The sequence below is a fragment of the Planococcus citri genome, chromosome 2 (genome assembly GCF_950023065.1).
Source record: "Planococcus citri chromosome 2, ihPlaCitr1.1, whole genome shotgun sequence".
Lineage (NCBI taxonomy): Eukaryota > Metazoa > Arthropoda > Insecta > Hemiptera > Pseudococcidae > Planococcus > Planococcus citri.
In genome coordinates, this window is record NC_088678.1 from 27835765 (window position 1) to 27860869 (window position 25105).

Here is a 25105-nt window from a genome sequence, read left to right on the forward strand (position 1 = left end):
CCAACGCAGCTGTGACCAGTTTTTTTAATCGTTTTTTTTTAAAATATTAATATAGGATATGTAGCGTATAGAGAATTGTGGTAGATCTAAGTTGGTATAACTGTTCAACATGGCAGCTATGATCAAAACTCTAGCGACGTGATATGTACTTATTTATGTGCGGACAATGTTATTACAGCACAAAAAAAAAGATTGAAATCATTCAAAGTTGCCGAAAACTTATTGATGAAATTCAAGAAAAGTTTGTCTCAAAATTTCATCATTTTTTGGCAATTTTGTAACTTATTTCATGTCATTTGTAAGAGAAGTTTCAATCAATTTTTGCTGAGTTGTGCCATTTTTTTTTTTTTTTTTTTTTAATAATGATTTTGATGTGTTTTACATACTTTTATGCCACTTAAAAACGTTTTTTAGATGTTGGGTATAAACTTTGAAAAATTTTGATGAATTTAATTATTTTTTGGAAGTTTTGAATGATTTTAAATGAAATCTAAGTATGATATAATCTTGCAGTCGCACAAAATTTCGGCAATGATAAGACCATTGATTGAGATGTTTGAGATGTTTATAAGAAAATGAATGAGCTGAGAGGTGCTCTAAAGTAAGTAAGTAAGTAAGTAAGTAAGTAAAAACGCCATTTAGGAAGAGCATGCAAGCGAGATAAAGTAGGTAAATGAAATCGAAAATTTTGTAGCTAATTGTAAGGCTAAAAATCATAAAAATCACAGCTGTTTTTTTTTTTTTTTTTTAAATATTACCCTCAATCATTTCTGCGAAAATCTCGCACCATAAAACCTGAAAATTAACCAGTTTCACCCCCTTTTTTCCAATATTTTCCTTCGTATCCAAAACTTTTCTATTTATTTTGTAAAAAATACACAACTTCCCATTTGAATGAGTGTTTTGAGAGAAAAATACGTGGAGTTTTAAATGATACGAAAAAAATCGGAAGTAAATCTTAACCGAGAAGAATCCAACCATAATACACCCAGCTCTCCATCTAAAAAGCTACCACCGAATCATCCAAATTCCAACAAAGAGCTTCTCACGTTAAATTCCTTCTCTCCTCCACCTATCTCTTTCTTCACTAATTGCTTATTAATAAAACTCGACTACCCGGCACTTAAACTTTCATCTCAAACTAAACACCTTATATAGACTGTACAAGAAATGCCAAAAAAAAGGGGCCAGGGAAAAGAAACACGTAATTGTCTCACTTGACATAATTCCAAAGGAGGGAGAGGGTTGAAAAACTTGGCGAGAATTCAAGGTACACAGCACGTCGTCGTCGTCTTCGTCGTCATCGTGCAAAATCGTATACCTACGATGAAGGGAACGTGCGAGGGAAATAACGGTTGCTTCGCTGATTTAATGACGTTCGCCGTACAACGTAAAAATTGAAATTTTTTCAAAATTATAAAAAAAAGCTCAGGATGTTTTCTACTTTAAATAACAAATTTCCCTGCGGCTTAAAGATTATCAATTCAGTGCATTCACTTCATTGTTTCCTCTTTATACTCGTATTTCTCTCTTTGAGTAAGATTCTTTTTTATCTTTCAGTGTTTTGTCATTTATTAAAAGCGGTTTGATTTCCTATTCTGACATACATCGCGTTTTTTTCCACCGCTGCTGCTTTTCCTCATTCGCAAAATCTTTATTTCGCTTGACAACATGGCCGCGGGAGTTTGTCATTTGACTATTGAAAATTTTCATTTAGGTTTTTTTTTTTTTGTTCAACGTACCTAGAAGATGAAACGATATAGTCGAGATTTATATTACCTTAATCAAAGCTCGATACTACCTACTTGTATTTTTTTTACTGGGTGGTTTTGCGGTTTCGGCTTGACAGTTCTTTATAAGAGTATTTACTTCGGAAGCCTCCCCCTCCCCCCTCTCTCCCATAATAACACTTTATCATCATCGTGTTGATGTCAAAACACCACCATAGAGCGTTGCTCGTGCTGTCGTGGGTATATATAGGTAATTTGATATTTTAACTTTGAAAGAAAGATTCCATTTTATGTAAATCCGTTCACGTAAAGACGTTATTACAATGTCAACACCATCAAAATATAACCAACATCTAGATAAATATTAACATAATGATCGATGTATTAAAATTTTTTATTCTTAGTTACACCGTACAAAGCTTTTAAATGGCTGTTCTATTTGAAATTAACGATATTCGCCTCGCTTCAAACTTAACACCAGAGTTTCCTTTTAAAGATACGTACATCATATTATCAAGAGAGCTTCCAGCTATTATAGATAGCGTTAACTACGTCACACATTTGCTCTTTCATAAGGTTAATTAATTTAGTACGTGGTTCGAAGGTGTTTTTTTCTCTCAACCCTTCGAGCTATAGTACGATAAGAAATATGAAACGCATTTTGAGTATGTGACATGCGGAAATTCTCATCATATAAGTGTGTACAGTTTGTTATACATAATACTTGTAGCTCCTACATATCAAGGTTATGCAATTTACCTACGTGTATTCCAGGAATTTTACCTACTAACCGAATAAAATTCATGCGAGCGTGAAAAAAGCCCAGGTATTCGATTCTATGAGAATAACAACATTTTGAAAATATACGAGGATTATGTAAGGGTGTAGGCAGATGCCTGGGGACGTAGAGCAATTAAATCTTGGCATTTGTAGATGACGTTTTTGTTCACACAATCTATTTAATGGATAATGGTCAAAGAAAATTACTCAAAAAAATGAATGTTTTTCGATGCATTACCTACACTTCCTATACCTACCTAAATACAGAAATAAAATGAATTATATTTTTCAAAAAAAAATTAAGGAGGGGGGAGGTTAGTGGAGGAGGAGGAGGAGGAGGGGTAGAAGGGAGTCTAATCTCGTAAGTGAGGTCATTTTCATTCCTCTTGTTTTTAAAAACAAAACATTTGGTGATGAAATGAATCATTTACTCAAAAGAGAACCTCACAAGTGTGGTGTGCGGTTACAATTCGAGTAGATTTTTTTTCAAAAGTAAGAGGACCTCTAGAGTAATCCACCAAAAAATTTATAGCTACCCAATCACAAAACTATGAGCCCCGCAGGGGTTCAAAGGTCTAAAAATGTAGATTTTCGGTCAATTCCACGAGTAGGTAATAAAATGAAAACATGTGCCTTAAACAGTAAAATAGTGATTCTCAGAAACATATCGAACGTCAAAAATTTATAGTTTGTGCGCGGCTTCAAGTCTGTGCATCCAAAAGCGTATTTCTATAGGGGCCAAAATTTTCAAAGAATTGTCTGAAAATGGTCGAAAAATGCGATTGGGAAGCTGCAACATTGGGAATCGCGTTTTCTAGTCATAAGTAAAGTTTTCTAGAATTTGGACACAATTTCGAATCTGTGCATCCGAATTGATATTTTTGAGGCCCCAAAATTTTCAAAAAATTGTCCAAAAATGACCGAAAAATGCAATTAGAGAGCTGCAACTTTGGGAATCGAATTTTCTAGTTTAAGTAAAGTTTTCTAGAATTTGGACAAAATTTCAAATCTGCGCATTCGAAGAAAAATTTTTGAGGTCCCAAAATTTTCAAAAAATTGCCTAAAAATGGCCCAAAAAATACGATTGGCCTGCTGTAATTTTAAGAATCGTATTTTCTAGTGTCAAGTCGAGTTTCCTGAATTTTGGCACAATTTTGAATCTTCGCATCATTTGTGAGGTCCCAAAATATTCAAAAAATCCCCCAAAAAATGGTCGAAAAATGCAATTAAGGAGCTGCAACTTTGGGAATCGTATTTTCTAGTTGTAAGTAACGTTTTCTAGAATTTGGGCACAATTTCGATTCTGAGGCCCCAAAATTTTCAAAAAATTGTCTAAAAATGGTCGGAAAATGCAATTGGGAAGCTGCAACTTTGGGAATCGAATTTTCTAGTTTAAGTAAAGTTTTCTAGAATTTGGACAAAATTTCAAATCTACGCATTCGAATAAACGTTTTTGAGGTCCCAAAATTTTCAAAAAATTGCCTAAAAATGGCCCAAAAAAATACGATTGGCCTGCTGTAATTTTAAGAATCGTATTTTCTAGTGTCAAGTCGAGTTTCCTGAATTTTGGCACAATTTTGAATCTTCGCATCATTTGTGAGGTCCCAAAATATTCAAAAAATCCCCCAAAAAATGGTCGAAAAATGCAATTAAGGAGCTGCAACTTTGGGAATCGTATTTTCTAGTTGTAAGTAACGTTTTCTAGAATTTGGGCACAATTTCGATTCTGAGACCCCAAAATTTTCAAAAAATTGTCTAAAAATGGTCGGAAAATGCAATTGGGAAGCTGCAACTTTGGGAATCGAATTTTCTAGTTTTAAGTAAAGTTTTCTAGAATTTGGACAAAATTTCAAATCTACGCATTCGAATAAACGTTTTTGAGGTCCCAAAATTTTAAAAAAATCCCCCAAAAATGCCTAAAAAATACGTTTGGGCTGCTGTAATTTTGGGAATCATATTTTCTAGTGTCAATTCGAGTTTCCTGAAATGTGAGCACAATTTCGAATCTGCGCATCGGAATGGGTATTTTTGAGGCCCCAACATTTTCAAGAAATTGCCTAAACATGGCCGAAAAATACGATTGGGCTACTATAATTTTGGGAATCGTATTTTCTATAGTCAAGTCGAGTTTTCTGGAGTTTGGGCACAATTTTAAATCTGCGCATCGGAATGAGTAATTTTGGGGCCCCAAAATTTTTAAAAATAAATTGCTCAAAAATGGTCGAAAAGTACGATTGGGCTGCTGTAATTTTGGGAATCATATTTTCTAGTGTCAATTCGAGTTTCCTGAAATGTGAGCACAATTTCGAATCTGCGCATCGGAATGGGTATTTTTGAGGCCCCAAAATTTTCAAAAAATTGCCCAAAAATAGTCGAAAAATGCGATTGGGGAGCTGCAACTCTGGGGATCGTATTCTCTTGTTATAATTAAAGTTGTCTGGAATTTGGGGACAATTTCAAATGTGCGGATCCGAATAAGTATTTTTGAGGCCCCAAAATTTTCAAAAAATTGTCCAAAAATAATCGAAAAATATAATTAGGCTGCTGTAATTTTGAAAATTGTCTATTCTACTGTCAAGCCGAGTTTTCAGGAATTTGAGCACAATTTCGAATCTGCGCATCCAAATAATTATTTTTGAGACCCCCAAATTTTCAAAAAATTGCCCAAAAATGGTCGAAAAATGCGATTAGGGAGCTGAAACATTGGGAATGATATTCTCTAGTCATAACTGTCATAAGTAAAGTTTTCTAAAATTTGGGCACAATTTTGAATTTGCGCATCCGAATAGATATTTTTGAGGCCTCAAAATTTTCAAAAAATTGCCCAAAAATGGTCGAAAAATACGTTTGGACTGCTATAATCAATCTTTAGATTATTTTTTGAACTGTAACACAGAAAAATCGGAAATTAATTCCACAGCCAGGCCCAATTTTAAGCTTTGAATTCCATTTCCCCATTTTTTGGGTGTTTTCAAAATTTTAAATTTGGCCAAACTGGAACTTTTGAGGAGTAGTTTTCAGCTTTGGGCCTTTCAATATTGCGTATAAGGGGTGCTCATCAATTTGAGTATTGAAACAACGCAGTTTCATGGCTGTCTATTCTAAATTGATGTGGCGGATTCTGCGCCAGGAATATTTTGAATATTTCTCTATAAAATGTGCTAATTAAAAAAAACTGACATTATTTGCGATGGTCATTCTGGAAAAACAGCAGAGTCTTATTTTGTAGCAGGTGATTGTTTCATAGATTTCAATCTGCAAGAACAGATTTTGTAAATTTTCGCTTAGATGAATCCAAGGGATTCGAAAGAAATTGAGGAGCTGAGAATCAAAACTCACATTTGCCACCATAAACGATTTTGAGAAAAACGCGAAAAACTGAGTTAGTAGTGTTGCCAGTTGAATAAACTTATAATACCAAAATGAATCATTACATAGCGCTACTAAAACACGATTCCCTGTGTTGACTGATTTTCACCTAGCTCCCTTCTGCTTTAATATCCAGACAAAGAATGGCAAATGTGAGTTTTGACTCCAAGATTTGCAATCAAATTTTTTTTCACTGTTTTAATTACGACGATAGGGAAAAGTTTGATAACAAGCTGAATTTTGGTACTCGGGGGTTTTTTGATACGCTGAACACGAATTTGGGGTGTCCAGGTGAATCCGGTGTACGCTTCCCCCTTTTTTGTGGACCTTAAGCCCCCAAATTTGTTTTTTTGCGTTTAAGTCCGAAAATATGCAATTTTATGCAAAATTTATGTTTTTTGGGTCGCAGAATACGAATTTGACAATATTTTTTTTGTAGGGGTGGGGGATGAGGGGGTTAGGGGGGCGAGAAATTCAAAATTCGACTATAATGATGTGTGATATGTCGAAATGTATGTTTTTGAGGGTGTAGATCACGAATTTGACAATATTTTTTTTCGTAGGGGTCAATGGTGGGGGCTGAGGGGTGAAAATGGTTAAAAATTCAAAATTTGACTATAATGATGTATGACATGTCGAAATGTATGTTTTCGTGGTTGTAGATCACGAATTTGACAGTATTTTTTTCGTAAGGGTTGATGGTGGGGGATGAAGGGGGTGAAAAATTCAAAATTTGACCATAATGATGTGTGATATGTCGAAATGTATGTTTTTGAGGGTGTAGATCACGAATTTGACAATATTTTTTTCGTAGGGGTGAATTGTGGGGGATGAAGGGGGTGAAAACGGTGAAAAATTCAAAATTTGACTGTAATGATGTGTAATATGTCGAAATGTACCAAGTATGAATAATTCAACTGAAAGTGAGTAATTTTCATCAATTTACTCGATTTTAGTTTGTTATAAAGTCATTATAGAGGTTTAATTTACGTTAAAACTCCGTGTTTTGCCTATTCTACTACATAAATAGGAATAGAACAAATTTTAGTACGTAGATGCACGGGAAATCCCAGGGGCTAGTACTTCAGATAGTGTATTTCAAGATGTCATTTGCCATTTTTGCCCTTGAATGCCCCGGCGACGACAACAGTCAATTATAGTGAAAAATCATGGTGAATTTTGTTTAAATGTTACAAATTTTTTCTTCCAGGGACTTTGACGGCTCTCCAATAGAAAATTCTCCATCCCCCACCCTTCACCTTTTCTACACCTTCAAAAACATACATTTTGACATATCACACATCGTTATGGTCAAATTTGGAATTTTTCACCGTTTTCACCCCCTTCATCCCCCACAATTCACCCCTACGAAAAAAATATTGTCAAATTCGTGATCTACACCCTCAAAAACATACATTTCGACATATCACACATCATTATGGTCAAATTTTGAATTTTTCACCCCCTTCATCCCCCACCATCAACCCTTACGAAAAAAATACTGTCAAATTCGTGATCTACAACCACGAAAACATACATTTCGACATGTCACACATCATTATAGTCAAATTTTGAATTTTTAACCATTTTCACCCCTCAGCCCCCACCATTGACCCCTACGAAAAAAAATATTGTCAAATTCGTGATCTACACCCTCAAAAACATACATTTCGACATATCACACATCATTATAGTCGAATTTTGAATTTCTCGCCCCCTAACCCCCTCATCCCCCACCCCTACAAAAAAAATATTGTCAAATTCGTATTCTGCGACCCAAAAAACATAAATTTTGCACAAAATTGCATATTTTCGGACTTAAACGCAAAAAAACAAATTTGGGGGCTTAAGGTCCACAAAAAAGGGGGAAGCGTACACCGGATTCACCTGGACACCCCAAATTCGTGTTCAGCGTATCAAAAAAACCCCCGTGTACCAAAATTCAGCTTGTTATCAAACTTTTCCCTATGGAATTTTGCAAACAAAACTAAGTTTTCATCAAAACTCACATTTGCCAATGGCAAATGTGAGTTTTGATTCTCACCCTTGGTTTTGAAGGTGAATTTCACACCAAAATGACTTTGATCCAAAAAAACCGAATATGTCAAATTATAGAGTGTAAAACGGTATATCCAAATCTGCCATAAAACGGTATTTTTTTTTTTTGGCAAATGTGAGTTTTGATTCTCAGCTCCTCAATTATAGGTATTGAATTCAACTTTGGTCTTTTTATGGCTATTTTTCGAACAGCTGGAAAATCCCGTAATCTACAGAAGGCCTCTCAGAAGGGCATAAAACCATCATCGATCTGTTCAAAACTCAAAAATAATTTTTAAAAATTTGCTACACATCGAAAAATAAAACCAGGAACCAGAAAAAAGCTCCCATAAATAGTTTAAAAGTTGATAAATTTCAAAGCAGAAATTTGGCCCCGAACACACCCCATACCTATTACACTACATTGTAATATTTTTTCCACAGGTAAATTATAAATAAATTTAATACGCTCAATATGTTTTTATAGCGGTAAATCATGAGAATTTTTTATCGTTTAAAATAAATCGTTACATTGGCAACATTGCACATGCCAAAACAAAATTTTCACCAGTATTTATAGTGCGACCTATCAAAATGTATTAAAATTTCGCGTAAAATTCAAAACCACCGATAAAATTTAACCCCCGCATTATCGTAGAATTTTACTCGATGAAACCACATTTCCACAACATCTACCCACGTTTCATCGATTGGGTCGGGTCGTTTCTATTTTGCAGTCTACTCGACGTGAAAAAAAAATTGGTAAACAATAAGCCCGAAGTTGAAATCCGACTCGGTGGCAATTTTGACGAAGAAACTAAGAATCTACTCGTAATTCGCAGTTCTGGACCATTACTCGGTGTTCGATAAATTGAATCGCATAAAAAACCAAAATAAACTACTCGGGTTAACCGATATAGTTGAAACGTGTTAAATACATTTGTACGGAACTTTGCAGGTGTAAAATCACAAATAACGCCAGCACGTTCCATACAGCCGAAGGATGGGAAGGAAAAAAAAGGGTACCTCGTTTACAAAAACGATAGCGAAAATGTCACCAGCTGTATAACTTTCTCGAGTTATAGTCTTGATTCGCGTAATAAAAAGAACGCTTAAGATGTTAACGACGAAATACCCAGCCGTAACCTAGTAGCTGTCATGTTATTCGAAACCAAAGGTTTTAAAAACGAAAGGCCCTTTATTTAACGGTATTTATGGGAAGATCCATCTTTTTCTTCGAGCAAAAAAAAACTCCTATAGAGTTATGTTATTTTTCTCATTCTATCTCTTTTTTTCTTTCTATACAACTTGAAAAAAAAATACACACAGATCTCTTCTCATCGTCTCTTTTAAAGACTTTATACGTCAAACGTAATAACGTGAAATTTTAACGGAAAAATATTTGAAAATCTAACTTTAACCGGGATTACCCTCATCAAAATAAGTTTTCACGCAAATTGAAAAAAAACCCGCTGATAGAGAGTTCAGTCGAGGTGATTTTTTTTCATTTTTTTTCACCGATGCTACCGACGAAACAAGCTTACCATGCAAGTTGTAGGTACCTAACGCGTGTGTATCGCCTCTAACGAGATAGAATATTTATTTTATTTTTTACTCGAATCACTTTGTACTGCAGGTACACAGATGTAAATCCGATTACTTTCTAAGAAGGTGAAAAAAAATGATATTTTTCACTACCTACCTATCACTACGACCCAACAAAAGCTGAAATTTTCCGATACATCAATTCGAAGCGGTTGCGAGGGTGCGAGAGCGACCTGTTAGGGGTTGAATTTTTATGCAGAGATGTTTCAAGCGTGAGTAAATTTCACGTTCACAAGAGTGGATTACGGATTTGCATTTTGCTAGCTCCATCAGCAGTCAGCACTCCTCCTCTTTGCCTTTCTAAGCCGTTTATCATACGCGAATTTTTTTGTCCGCGAGTAAGGGTTATTATTCGATGAAAAGGTTCGTGTGTTTAGGAATAAAAAGGTAAATAAGTTTCATTTGTAGGATTCCTTTCTTTTTTCCTCTTCCTCCCGCGTCGTCCTCGGATTAGTTTGTAAGAGTAAATGAAATTCTACGTACCTATAGATATTTTATCGTGTCCTATTTTTTTTTTTCGTTCCCTTTCTTTTTCGATTTTTTTTTTCTTCTTTAATACCGGTAACCTGACGTTTCTACGTTCGAATATCATCCGCAAAATAAAGATGTAGTATAAACATTACCGACGAGTATACGAGGGAGTCGAGTACCTTATAATGAACGAGCGATCGTTATACCCTCTCCTTTCGCTGTACTTACCTTCTTGTTTTTCAACTTAATTCGAATTTAATTAGTGGGAAAATTAAGAAGGGTAGATGATATTCAAGATATTACTACGTAAGTACAAGTACATTGATTTTTTTCTTACCAAGTTGAATAAAATTTCGCAGCTTGAACACAGAAAATAGATACTTATTTATTGAAATCAAAGACGACGTAGGAAAGTACTCGTAATAATCAGAGAAACATTTTGTCATTATATAAGTAGATTAGAATTTCTCTCAATTTTTTTCATTCGTCATTTCACTTCCACTGATTTTAAAAATTGTGTGAAGGATCACGTACAATCACGTTTTCTTCATTTTTTTCTCGATCTCGCCCTTTCTGCTCTTCTCAAGCCCTCGCCATTAAGTTCCAAACATTAAAATACTGATGAAGATAAGCAGGGTATATTTTCTCAAAAGTCAGTTTTTTCTTTCAATTTGAAAAAAATGCACTCATCACAGGTGAAAAAAATCGGTGATTTTTCATTCTTGTGGAATTGCAATTATGATGTATTTTGAGTTGATATTAGTCTAAATGAATTTTGGCCACTTGAGTGATCCGGAAAAGGGCTCAGTGGTACCCAAAATGATGCAATTCAATTTCTTTAGTAAAAATAATTAAACGTTGAAAAAATTTGACCAATTTGGTCCAAATTCAGGTTGGTAATGTAATTGAGCGTCTTTCATGATACATTGCGAAAAGAACTCTTTTTTTGACCAAAATTGACTAATTTACGTGATAAAATCATGAGAAAAACAATATTAGTTTTTTTTTTTTGAATTTTTTAAGGTCTTCCACCTATGATAAAAATTCTAAAAAAATATACGTTATTCACTGTGCTAGATGTGATACATCTGAAAGAAGTGACCAAAATTCCGTTTAAAAACTGAAAATGGGCCCATTTGGTCGATTCTATTTATTGAGATAATCGTGTTTTTAGTGAAAAAGTGAAGAGAATTGATAATCGAGGTTTTGATGGATTTCGAAGTAGAACATTCCGACTATTGCGTGTTGAAGTATCAAGGCCGCAGGTGTACCCCAATCGGAGAAAAATGGAACTAAAGTTTTTCTAAGAAGGGCCCATTTTGGTCGATTTTGTTTTTTTGCTGTAAATTCATTTTCGAAGACTTTGGAAAAAATACCCTCCAAATTATACTGCACCTAGTCGCCAGTGGAAACATGTATATGTTACCGTTAAAGTATTTACTCCAGGTAATGTATGAAATAACTAGTTATTTCATACATTAACGAAAAAGTGTGAAATCGGATTGTTTTCTACACTTTACCTAGTTATTTCATACATACACGAGGTGTGTTTAGTTAAAGTGTGAATTCAATGAATGAACTGCGATAAAATAAGAAATGAAGGTTAATTCAAAAGCTAGAACATAGGAAAGACCTTCCGAAGGGATGACCAATGGGGCAATGGCAGAAATCGCAGCCCTCTAGCCCTTTTTTTAAGGCTGCTGGGGGTTGTCAAAGTTTTCAGTGAACTTGAAATATAATATTATCCATTTCAGCAGTGGATTACTCGATAACCGCGATAAGTTACCTACCATACCAAAATGGAACTTTTTCCAATAGTTACAGGTTTTGAGCTTTTGAAAGGCTTTTTGGTAATATCATAAAAAATCAGTGTTGCCACTTTTTTTAAATGAAAAATTAGCTTGAAAAGTTTCAAAACGTAATTTTCATATCATTCCGGCTCTCAGAAATTCTGAAAAAAAATATTATGGACAACTTTTTATGTTGAACAGCATATTAAAAAAATGAGATGGCATTATGTCGTAAAGTCGATTTAAAAAAATTAAAAGTTTGAGAAAAAATGCGATTTTTGATTTAAAACATGAAAAAAAGTTTTGACTGGTGAAGATGACCCATTTGACCCCCTACTTTTACATATCTGTTGAAAAAGTTGAGAAAATAAACGTTGCCAATGTGTAAAAAATGGAATGAAGTGCAACTCAAAGTGTCATGCGAGCAAAAAGTGCTGTAATAAATAATTTTTTTTTCAATTTTTGGGAAGCTTTTTTTGTCATTAATGTTTTTTATCATGCTCAAAACTATATTTTTGTAATAAAATAATTTTTAACCGCTCATTTCATGATTTAACTGATCACACCTAGCTATTTCATGGAATAACTAGATTTTTCATACATTACCTAGGTGAACTGTGAACAATTTACTTGAATTAAATACTTTTTCGTTAATGTATGAAATAACTAGGAAATAACTAGTTATTTCATACATTACCTGGAGTAAATACTTTAACGGTAACATATACCATTCAAAAACACGTTTTAGCTAGCTGCAGCGCTAGCCGTGTGGCATTGGTAATGGATTGCTGAACAGGAGATATGGGTTCAAATTGCACCTTGGGAAGAAATTAAAAAAAAAAATTACAAATTTTATTTTTACAAGTTGAATTTTGACAGAAAATGTAATTTAATAATTTTTTTTGCTTTCGAACAGAGTAATGAATTTTTATGCAAAATTTTAATTTATTAATCATTGTTTTTCAGGCTTAAAATGCTCATAAACATGAAAAGATTCAGTAAAAAAAATTGCTATTGCAGGTGGGTAGTAATAAGTATTTGACATCAGAAACAATAATCTTCAATTTTAGGTATAAAGATTTTGGGATTATGTGAAATTTCAGCTTTTTTCGACCAAATGGGCCCATTACCTGCGGAATGCCACAATTGTGCATTTTGTTCAGAAAATATGCTATGAATAGCATTTGGGAATGTCTAACATCCCTGCAAGTTCAAAAAAAAATTTGCTGATAACTACTAAAGTTGGAAATTTTAAACTAAAATTGAAATTTCGCACCATTTGAGGGGGATTGAAGAGATTTGACGATCAACAAATTTTATCACAAGGATTTTGGATCATAAGAAACAAGTTTCAAAATTTGAGGATGAAGCCAAACCACCTATTGAAAGGATTAAATTTCAAAAATTTCCCTTGCACCAGACACAAAGAACTTGAAAAATCATTCAAAAATATGTGAGGTAACATCCATGCCAGTATGTGATACTATGATTGTGACTGTATTATTCTCCTCATTGGTCTATGTGTTAACTCCCATTCAAGCCAAACCCCAAAGTGACTGGAACAGTTTGAGGCTTCATGCACCAAACTAGAACTTTCTCTTATCACACTGCATAAGTAGCTGCGGTGAAGAAATATATAGAAAGGAGAATTTGGTCTGTTATGCTTATTTATGTCCTCGCACTATAGGTGACCAAAGATGATAATCTCAGGTACCTGATCAATACTTGAGCCCTTTGTGCGTGTCATTGTTGTTATATGTGATTAATTGTTGCGATATATGTTTTTTACATCAAACCCTTAAATGGTTGTGATATATGTTACTATTTTGAGAGGTCTATTGCGAACACGGATCCTTTTCATCATTGTTGTGGTATGTGTATAGTCTCTATTAATTTAGGATACAATTAGTATAACTTCACCTTACTAATTTGTGTGTTGTTATAAGGTGTATATTTGTTTTACCACAAATATACAAGTGTAGATATAGTAGTTCTGAGTTCTTATTTTGTCGCAAACACCTACAATTAAATAGACATTAACTAAAGTATGTATATCAGTTGTGAATACTTATTGTCAAGCCTACACTTGGTAGTTCAAATCGTTGTCGTCGTGGTTCCTTATCCTTTACAGGACATTGGAAATCACATTTTTGTGGTACCGTAAGCGGGTGATATTTGGCAGTCCGGGGGTAATTTGGCAGTCTCTCATATGGAGCAATATTATTGCATACTGTGGGACTGATTAACACCCAGCAGAGTGCTATCACACAGTCTAGGCTTCCCAAGTCCACAAATAATAATTTAGAACGAATACCGCTTTTCAAGATGCATTTTAAGGAAATTGAGAGTGAAATTACGAAATGATGTTAATTGTTATTCAAAAAGTCACCTTGGAAAGTTACCTCTACTGACCGAGCTGGTAAAAAATTACATTGGCGAGCGTTACATTTCCATACGCAGAATTTTATCCTCTTTCCAATGGTATACATGAAGTTGGAATTATATTGGTACCAACACTCGCTGTAGTTGGTTTTTTAGTTGAAAACGTGTGATTTTCGTGTGATTTTCGTGTTGAAAATGCCAAATTACCCACCGTGACCCACCAGATTATCATGTAGTGCCAAATATCCCCATCGCCGGCTAATTTGGCAGTTTTTGCGCGAGGTCTCCGCACGCTAATACCGTCAACTCTGGGGGTAAGTTGGCATCCCCATTCTACTCTACTAACATAGACGATCATTTTAAGCATATATTTGCCTATGTTATCTTCAATTATAGAACCTACACAGCACGTCAAAGTTGAAAACCCCCAGAAAAACCTGCCAAATATCACCCGCTTACGGTACCCTAACAGGGTAGGACGAAAGCCTATGCCACTGCGATTATTCTAGGGAATCGACGTTGTTTTGAGCTTTCACGTAGTAGTTTCCCGTTGCTTTCTACGTTATCTACAAAGTAGCTCATACATCACTAGCCAGGTTTTTACAACCCTGAGTTCCGCAATCATCACTAGGTACCTATAGTTGCTCAAACCAGTTACAGCTTTTTGATACTGGCAACAGATTGCGTGCATTTCTGTTGCCTCTGCTGTTCTGGTGCTCGGAGCTTAACGTGTAGTAGATGTTAAATGCACTACAATGTATACATTACAGGTTAATGCCTGCGTCTCTAGCGGGATTTGAACCCACAACCTCTTGTTCAGAAAGCCGTGGCTCAACCTACTACGCCACCGAGCGTGGTAGTTCAAATAGGTGAGACTATTTTAATGTAGAGTTGAATCAGGGAGAATCCCATTAGCTATCCAGGAAAACCAAAGTGAACGATACATCTATTCTTTGTGAATATATTCTGACCTTAACTACCCCTCAAAACTAATAGGTAATGGTAATCATAATTACCACCAATAGCATTCTCTCTTCTTTTACCTACTACAAATTCACCACTAAGTTAAGTACAGGTTTTAAATTTCATTTTGCAATTTTTGTCAAATTTTTGAAAATACAAATTTGACTTGGTTTAAACTTTTGAGGATTAATAATTTACAAATTTTGAATTTTTTATGGCAAGTATATTTAAGAGATACGAGTTAGTTTGAATATTGATATAAATTGCAAATGCACACTCTTAATCGATGCACCGGTTTCTGTGCCAGGAGAACAGTTTGAATGTTTTGTTTTTTTCCCCCAACTTTCTGACATTAAGTACAATTGAGCTGTGTGTATTGGGCCAAAGTTTTAGTTCCTATTGTGAACTGCACATAGCATGGCGTTTCCAGTTTTTACAAAGGTTAAAAATCCCCAAAAATTGTTCTGAAATGCTCAACCGAGAAGTATGTACAAGGAAAGTAAATATTGTGGTAGGTCATTTTTCAAAATTTTTTGAATTTTGATGGACCCTAGCAAGAAATTGTGGCCAAATGACCTGAATAAAACACAGAAAACATTTCAAATTTGTTGGTCATCGTTTAACCACACTGGCTCAATCGAGCTCAAAATTTGAAAAATTAAAAAAAAATTGTGTCAAAAATTTTTTTAAATTTTTTTTCAGCTTAGGTGGTCTTATTAGTGCTGACTATCACGTACAAATGTAAATCAGCTATTCAATTCTAGTCTTACCATCTTAAGGAGATGATTACAAAATTTTCATATTTTAATGAAAAAAATAGATATTTTAAGAACACCTGCATTGGGTAAAAATGAACTTTGATATTTTCTAATGCCCTCAAAGCGATCATATCCAAATACCAGACATATCAAAAGTCCATCTACAACTAAAGTAAAAAAAAATCAAAAAATTGAAACAATTAAACATTTTTAAAATTTTGAAAACTTTGAGCCTGCATGAGTCGAAATTTAGGGGGAGGGGGGGGGGGTCAAACGTTGACCAAAAAATTTGTAAATTTTCCTGCCTTATATCGAGGCTATTTGGCCGTGATTTTTTTGCTAGGATCCATCAAAATTCGAAAAATATTGAAAAAGGACTCACCCTGGTAAGTATTTTGACTAGTAAAAAAATGTTTGTAAAGTAACTGAACAAATGAAACTAGAAAAAATATCCAAGAATACAGCAATAAATCCAATTTCATAAGCTGAATCAAATGTTTCAATTTTTGACGAATTTTTAAAACTTCAAAGAATAGGTACCATTTACCACGAGGAAATTTGAATTTACTTAATCAAACAAATTGAGATACGTACAAAGCTAAAAGAACGTACGTAACTGGTCAAGTCACCTGTACAAAAACATCGAAATTGTGGTGCCTAAAAAAACAATGAGGAACTAGGTTTCGAAAATAGTCTATAATAATATTTGTATGTAGCAAAGAATATCATTCCAATATGTCACATCTAGGTAACAGATATTCGTAGCAAGAAAACATCTCGAATTCGAATCATTTCATCATTATAAGCATACAGAGGAAATAACCTGCTACTTGTTACCATTGACTTTGATTTTAACCGCTTCTCTTTGAATTCTCTCGCCATCTAAATTGCTTTACAAACACCGGTATGTGGTAAACGAGAGCGCGCAAGGCACACATTGTATCCTGCTATAGGTATCTACTCGTATAGGTAAATATCGACATTTAACTATATAAAGTGAAATTATTAAATTCGTCGGTTTCATTGATTTACACGTGTGATATTGTATAAACGACCGTATATATACGCACAATACCATCAACACAACACGTGGTGGTGGTGATGGTGATCTGGCGTAAAAGCCCCATACTCGCGAACCTTTTCCAAGACGATTTAATTAAACTTACGAGATGGACGCGTAACACGGGCCGGAAATTGAGCAGGATTTATAATCGCGAGCATCGTTATTTTATCGCGTTTCTCTTTGATTAAATTCCCGACGGACATTTTGCAGCGATATACCGATGTAATTTCTTAAGTCTGTCTCTTTCTCGTTCGACGAGATCATTTTTAACAGACGCGATTAATTTTTCAAACACGAGTCCGCAGTTGGTTTTTTTTTGGTCGGTTAACGCGACGTATTCGACCAATTGACGCGGCCTCAAAGGCTGACGTCACGAAACATTATTCACATCCGTGTCAGCCGCCTTTTAAGCTCGAGCTCGAGTACAAGTACTGTCGAGAGAGTAGAGAGAGAGAGGATTAAAAAAAATGAACCTCCGAAAAAAAACAACTGTTAAACGAAATACCCGCAATAGAAAGTTTAGAAGAAAATTGCGTGAAAAATATAAAAAAGATTACCACGCGTTCGTCTCATCCGCGAAAAACACTCGCAGCTATAAAGTTTTATTTACAAAACGACATTGTCGTCGAAATGTATCATTTTTTTCGGTCGTTCTCTTACTTACTCTACACACCTCCGGCTGCTCTTCCTACATGTAGTTTAAAAACTGCGCTAGTTATTTGGTATGTAAAGCCTTGGCGTGAAATTTCAACCATGTCCTAGACCCTCTTTATTACACGTGTGATGTACCATACGTATTATAGAGCTACCTACGACTATACGAGTACGTACGTGTGTAGAAGATGTCGAACGGTCGACTTTTCTTCTTTTCCTCTCTCATTCTTTTTTAAACTTCGCAGCCGCGTGTCTTTTAAAAACCCAACAGCCAAAGAGCTAGGTGTATGTGTATGTAAATACGATATTTTTCCTCGAGAACCTTTAACACGCGTGTAGTTCATTTTTCACCAGTACAACTGTTTTTGAATCGTAATCTATCACCTGCCGTTTAGTTCACGAGACTCGCAAATCGTATCAATCATCGCAATTCCTGCAGGCCCGGCCGGTGTCGGTGTCGACGCCGACGCCTTTACACCATAATACAGACTGCTGGAACTTTTCCAACAATATCAGACGTGTGAAATGGCCTAATTCGTGACATTGATAACCATCGTGTTTACAGGCACAGACAGAAGAAAAAATTAATAATGGAAGATTGAATGCTGAAGGTTCGAATGCATTGCATGAGATCAGTGTTGCACACGTATTGTGGATGAATAATAATATGTACCTATGCAGATTCAGTTTCGACAGCTTGAAAAAAAATTGAAGCAATTTTTTTGTAATAGGGAAAACACACGGTGTGATGGAGCTATTTGAATCAGGGCGAGGGGGGTATTTAGGAAATCCAATTTTTCTCATCGTAAGCTCTGTTGACCCATACTCAATGTGAGAGAAGCGAGGAAAAATATTTTTATAGCCCTCCTGGCGCAGAAACCGTTGCATTAAACAAGGATGTGCATTCGCAATTTCACGAAATTCAAACCAACTAATATCCTCTAAATTCGCAACAAAATCGCTAGAATTTGGAAACTAATCCTCAGAAGTTCAAACTTATTGCACAAATTTAGATGTCCAAGAATTTGTAGGAAAAGAAATCGAAATTCAGCATGAAATTTTGAAATTTAGGCCTAGCTCATTAATGTATTTTTGGACGCTGTTTCTATTTTTTCCTGTCAAGTGCAAAAATTGTATGAGAAAATTTTGAAACTTCATAATATGGATCTGGAGAATTTTCAATTTTTTTTTTCAAATTTGAGAGCTTATTTTAGGGTGTAAAATGTAAATTGCTTACATCAAAATTCGATGCCAAGATTCAAAATCAGGACACCTAACACTCCAACAATAATCATGGTATACATAGAACTTACAAATTTTGAGTTTTTTTTTTTTTGCAATTTCGAGGCTTACAATGATGCTTAGGAGTTCGTATCTCAAAAGTAGATCGGAATCTCCTTCGAAAACGTCTGTATTATGTACAGTGAAAGCCGCTTAATGTTATCACGTTTGTCCCAGCCCAATATGATAAGATTAGGCGGCTGATAATACAAACCGATCAAAAAAGAAGTGAATTTTTTTGACAAACATTTTTACAGTGTTTATTTTGACATACTTTACAAACACATTCTACCTCTAAAAAGTGCAATACCTAGTGCAATAACAGTCATTGAACTAAAATTTTGTAAAAATTGCCAGAAAAAGTGTTAAAAATAGGTTGAAACTTCAAAAAACTAGAAAAAAGTACATACGAGTACCTACATATTAAAAATGATGTCAATCAGAAAAAAAATTCTGAAATTTCAGAAAAATTAGGCAAAATCAAAAGTGTTAAAAACATTTAAAAACTACATAAAAACACAAAAAAATCCATTAAAATCAGCTAAAAATGATAACATTATCCGATGCTCCGATCACAATAACCAATGGAATTTCTATGGAATTAGATATAAAAGATCGGGACCGAACAATTTTGATAACATTAAGCGGTTGCAGCGTTCACTGTACATTCAACGACAAATTGTGCACGCCAAAAAAATGAAATAATGAACGACATAAAAAATACAAATTACACATACAAAAATTCATTGATAAATAGCACGTCAAAGAAAACCAGTTCATCTACATGTAGGTACAGGGCAAGTAGTGCTTTTTTGCTTATCTGGGCAACAGGAGGAGATGGGAGTAATTTGGAGGATTTAAAATTTCACCAGAAAGTTTGTTAAAAGGTGACTTGGAAATATTAAGTGTGGTGGTTATTATCGACATAAATCTATTGGGGTGAGGATAGAAATATTCCCTAGAGAGTGAACATTTCTCATTAACCAGGTAGCTCAGAGTACACTTAGTAACACGAATCATCTAATGACATTATCACATAATGTGTCCATTTTTACGTGAATAAAAACAGATATGAGACGATTTGTTTAAATAATATATTTACACAAATATCCCTGCAATGTAAGCCAAACATAGTATATGAAGACTGGGTACTTAGTAAGGTTGCTAGGCTAGGGGTCTTAGGCCTAGTCCTACATCACAATGGTGATGAGCAGATTACGAGTCGGAGACTGACAATAAGCAATAAAGCTTAACATCCCTCATGAATTAGTCAATATACCCGAGGATATACTTGACATTGTACTCATAAAGGATGAGCAAAGGAGGCACAAGTACCTCAAAACACTGTACACTTCACCCTACTCCTTTAGGCTCTCCTAATACTAAGGCCTGTTTAGGGGACACATTAAGAAAATACACTTTAAACTAGAGACACTTACCCATGTCCGGAATCCAGGATAAATGCCCTGCGGTACCCCGCGAACACAACGATATAACGGGATCTCGAGTTAATATAAAATTACTTTAACCATCTTTGAGTGGGCACTACTAATAACTCAAATAGTGGCTCGCCAGCCATAAGTACAATGTTTACCGAGTGACAGAGATGTAGCGGGCTCGAGATACTACATCCAAGTGTTTAGACTGCTCTAAAGTACTAGATGAAATCAAAAATAATTCTCAAAAATACGCAGAGGTGGTTATTTCATCTTATTACTATCCAAAAACTTCCGCAGTTATGAAAAATTACATATTTGACTCGATTTTTTCCATTATTAAAACTTTCCTTCTAAAAAATTTTAAAATCTGCATTTTTATCATTTTGAAACTTCAATGATTTTGTACATAGACTTCATGGGTGAATCTTCGTGTTGTCATGAATGCAACGATATGATTAAATGTTACAGAAAAAGATACAAGCGATAAAAAAATTGTTTAGCCCATAGGAACGATTATCCACAACTGGTACTTTACCTTATAGGAAATCGAATTGTCGTTCAAATGTCCTGTAGTTCAAATCTCATTTTCTGTCGTGTCAATATATAGGCCAATTCCCCAATTCATTTTTAAAGTTTTGGCAAAATTTTAAAGTTTACAAATTTTTTCATGATATATTTTTTGAGTGAAGTTCATCAACATGAATAATTCCTTCGATTCAACTCCCACATATCAACATAGTTTTGCATCATTCTGGAGGCTCCAGCGCATTATCAATTTTCTCCAGAGATTTCAAATTACTCTGGAATGGTCAAAAATGAACTTTAGCACCTATAACTTTAGTCAGTAATGATGAAGCACAAGGTGGTTATCGTAAAATTCCAGGGCTACCAGTTCAAAGTGAATTACTTACCTCTATGTAAAGTCTAGAAAAAGTGAAAAAATCAAATTTACTCATTTTATTAGCCTCACAGCGATTTGAATTTTCTGAAGAAATTTGAAAATTTGCTAAAGGCTCCCAAAAGGTTGAATCGCGATTGTTTTCTAGTTGAATAATCGTGTAGGTACACACGTCAGACGACATCTTGTCGAAAAACTGGCTCGTCATACAGGTACATTTTTTGGAAATTTGATTTTTTCGCATTTTCTGGAATTTAATATCTAATTGATCCAAAATTCAATTTTGAATCTCCTACCCTACTGGAATTTCTCGATAGTGAGTCAAAATTCATTTTTGAGCTTTCCAGAGCGATTTGAAATTTCTGGAGAAAATTGAAAAATTTCTGGAGGCTGCAGAAAACCCAAAACTAGTAATAATTGATTCGTGGATGTTGAACATTGAAAAAATCATTTTACAAAAAAATTTATACGTAATGAAAAATTTTAAAAATTGCCCTTTAAACAGTTTTTTCGATCGCAATGAATGAACAATAATTATTACGTACATATATGAGATCGCTTAGACATTGACATAATTATGGATAACTATGGCTTTTCAAAAAAACAACACGTGTAGGTATAACGTGTACTTAATGAACATTTATCATTGTACACAACGCACACAACGTACACATCTGGGGAAAATATGAGATTATTGTACATAGATTTTTTATTAATAAACTATACAAAATGTTGTGTGGATGAGGATAGTAAAAAAATCGCAAACATTAATTATTTACTGATCTGTTAACGTACTTCCATTTGTTAAATTGAAATAAAAATTTCATTTGCAACGTACTCGTAGATAATTGAAAAAATGAAAAAACTTTGTGGATCCGCAGTAAGTAGGTAATAGTAACAATTGTTCATCGTGTTGTGTCTTAAAAATTTGTTAACATGTTGGCCAATCTCTCATACTTGTTATATTTGTACGTAATTATCATTAAATTAACATATCCTATCCATAGCTACACAATTGAACAATATAACGCTTTCAAAGGGTAAGAATTGCAAATAAAATACACCTATAGGAAAATTTTCATTCGATTTATACACTGTCACTAATTAATACCTATTTTTCAGTAAGCCTATTGAAAAAATGAGTCAACCCGAACGTGACAGAATATGCGACAACGTAGCTAAGAAAATAGGCTATTCTGGTAAAGGATACAAATCGAGACTCTTCGATTGCAAAATTTGGTATGGAATTTCAGCACTTGATTTTGTTCAGGAAAAAGTATCCATGTGCAGCGGACCCGGTGGTGATTTTATTTATGGCAGAGGACAAACGCAATTTGGCGTTTACCATTACTTAGGTGATCATTCTTCGACGTCGTGTTTCCCTAAAAATAATATTTGTGGCCCTATATAAGTTGGAAGATCTTAGTTGGTAAATTTTCAACAATTTTTTTCGATAGAATTTTCATTAATTTCAAAGGAGTTTTTTAAATTATATTTCAATATAATTTCCCAATACAAGTTAATCATACACTAATAACATTATGGACTGATATTTTCTCAAGTAATATTCACACTTTTAAATTAAGCCGGCAAATTTACATTCATTTTTACTTTCAAAAATTTGATCATCCAGATACGTAAATCGAACACCTCCTCCTAATAGGTACGTAATCTGAACGAAAGAATCAATCGAAAATTTAAATACAACTCGAATTAAAAGTACCCCTTCGAGCAACACTACCAAAGTTGAAAATTGGATTCTTTCAAATTGATCCAGCATCGTGGAAATATTCGCTGATCCTACCGATATTGTAAAATCTTCATCGAAAAAAATACCCACCTCTCGAGTAAAAAAAGAAACAAAAAATATAAATGGAAAAAACACATCGCGATAATTCCTCGGCATCTGCGAAACCTCGATAAGAATTCTATAAAACAATACCAACGATACGATATCCGAAAGGGAAAAAAAAGAATAAAAACAACTACTAATCGAATTTTCTTTCTATTTCGAAAATCGGCCAGTACAAAGCAAACAATATAGGTATAGTGGGAAAAATTGATGCAATTTTTCCACTAGGTAAGATTTTCAAACGCCTGCGTAGGTAGGTAGGTATATAAGGTTCAATATAAACATAGGTAGGTATTTTTCAATATCAAAACAATGTACGAAATTTTCGGACAGAAATTTATTTCGTTTTGAAAAAAGGGAGAAAAAGAAAGAAAAGAAAAAAGATAGGTGACTTTTGTACGCGTAGTTGTACGTATACGGTGTATAAGCATTTAAAAAAGAAACCTAATTTAGAAATCCATGTTCGCATCGTGAAGGTCGCATTTTTTCAAATTCGCTACACATTTATATAGTAAATATTTACACGATAAGACGAATGGGATAATCCGACCTTATGTTCTGGCGATTTTCGAGTATCTGTTTTAAAATAACATAGACAGTAGACATAGGCTACACATTCGACGAAATATTTTTCCATTATTTTTCTACGTCGTCTTTTCAAATCAACAGTAGCTTGAAACTGACAGCGAAATGAAATCTTATGGTGTATCAAAATCATACACATTTATATTTTAGTTATTTAGGTGGGTGTTGGTAAATGGTAAATGTCGAAAATTGAAATTGTATTTTTTTTCGCACCGCTTGGTACATACGTTCGAACAGATGCAATTTGATTTCGCGGTGTATCCCTCCACCTCTCACCATCCTGTCTCATTTTCCCTTCTCGTAAACGCAAACTTTTCCATGGCATTTCATCCAACTACATTATAAGTGGAAGTACACGCTCGGTACACGTAAACTGCGTATACATTAACAACACTACAGAGTAATGTGTTTGAAAGGTACACGCTTCGGGTAGTCCATCTTCATTACATTCAAGTACCCCTTCGTTTTTTTTTACCCTGGTAATTGCGTTAATTAAACGTTTTTTTACAGCTCTAGCTGAGCTTGCAAATGAGCATTAAATCTTTAACGCTGTGTTAAAATGTCAAAATGCTTTCAATACTCGTTCGCATCACATGTAGCGGCAATAATTTAATTACGGAAAGGTTATACCCGTACTGCAAAATGAAATTTGCACCGATATGTAGCTGTGTACCTAACTGAGAGACAGAGAGACAAAAAGTAAGAGGGAAAAAAAGACCAAGCTCTGTACCTACCTATGTTATGTAGTACGTATGTTACTCGAAAAACAGTAATTTAACAAGTGCTCTGATAATTTACACGAGTAGGTGTGTTGGTGTTATATGTACACAGATGGAAATGGTGACGGGGTGGGAATAAATAACGGTGCCGTTTTCATATGCAATAACAACTGAGTAGTACATATATGTGTACTTCTACATCACAAGGGCCCACTTTGTCGATTTTAGTTTAGGAGATATTAACCAAAACGTGTAAGAAAGTCGATTTTGACAAAATTGGTGTTTTCACGGTTTTGGGTACCCCTAACCTGGGTACATCACATGCCATTCGCGGATTTTTGATACCATGACTTTTTACAGACTTACAGCACTAAAAGCGAAAAAAGAAAAAGGGCCCATGTTGTCGATAACCGGTTTTTCATAATGTTCTCCCTCCAACAACCGCATGAAACCACCTGAAACATGTTCGTTAAGAAAGGGCCCACTTTGTCGATACCAAGCATTACATTATTTTTATTTTGGCCAAGTTTTGCATATTATGTGAGGGCGCATACGGAAAGGGACAATACAACCAAAAATGAATAAATATTTTTTTCCAGAAATTGTTGTAGAAACTCTTTGTGTCTTTAAGAATCGAATGGAACCTTCCAAACCCTCCAATAACTCCTATTTTCATCGAAACTTTTTGTTTTTTTGTGAAGCATGCTTGAATTTATTACTCACAAAAGT

At 34.5% G+C, this 25105-nt stretch overlaps 1 protein-coding gene across 1 annotated transcript in view; it reads right to left on the bottom strand.

The window, feature by feature from the left end:
- Positions 1–20326, bottom strand: part of LOC135834046 (sushi, von Willebrand factor type A, EGF and pentraxin domain-containing protein 1-like) — a 73023-nt gene extending 52697 nt beyond the window's left edge. Inside the window, exon 1 of the mRNA XM_065347885.1 lies at positions 20323–20326. Within this exon, the coding sequence (XP_065203957.1) occupies positions 20323–20326 (4 nt within the window). The remainder of the gene's footprint in view (positions 1–20322) is intronic.
- Between the last annotated feature and the right edge of the window lie 4779 nt (positions 20327–25105).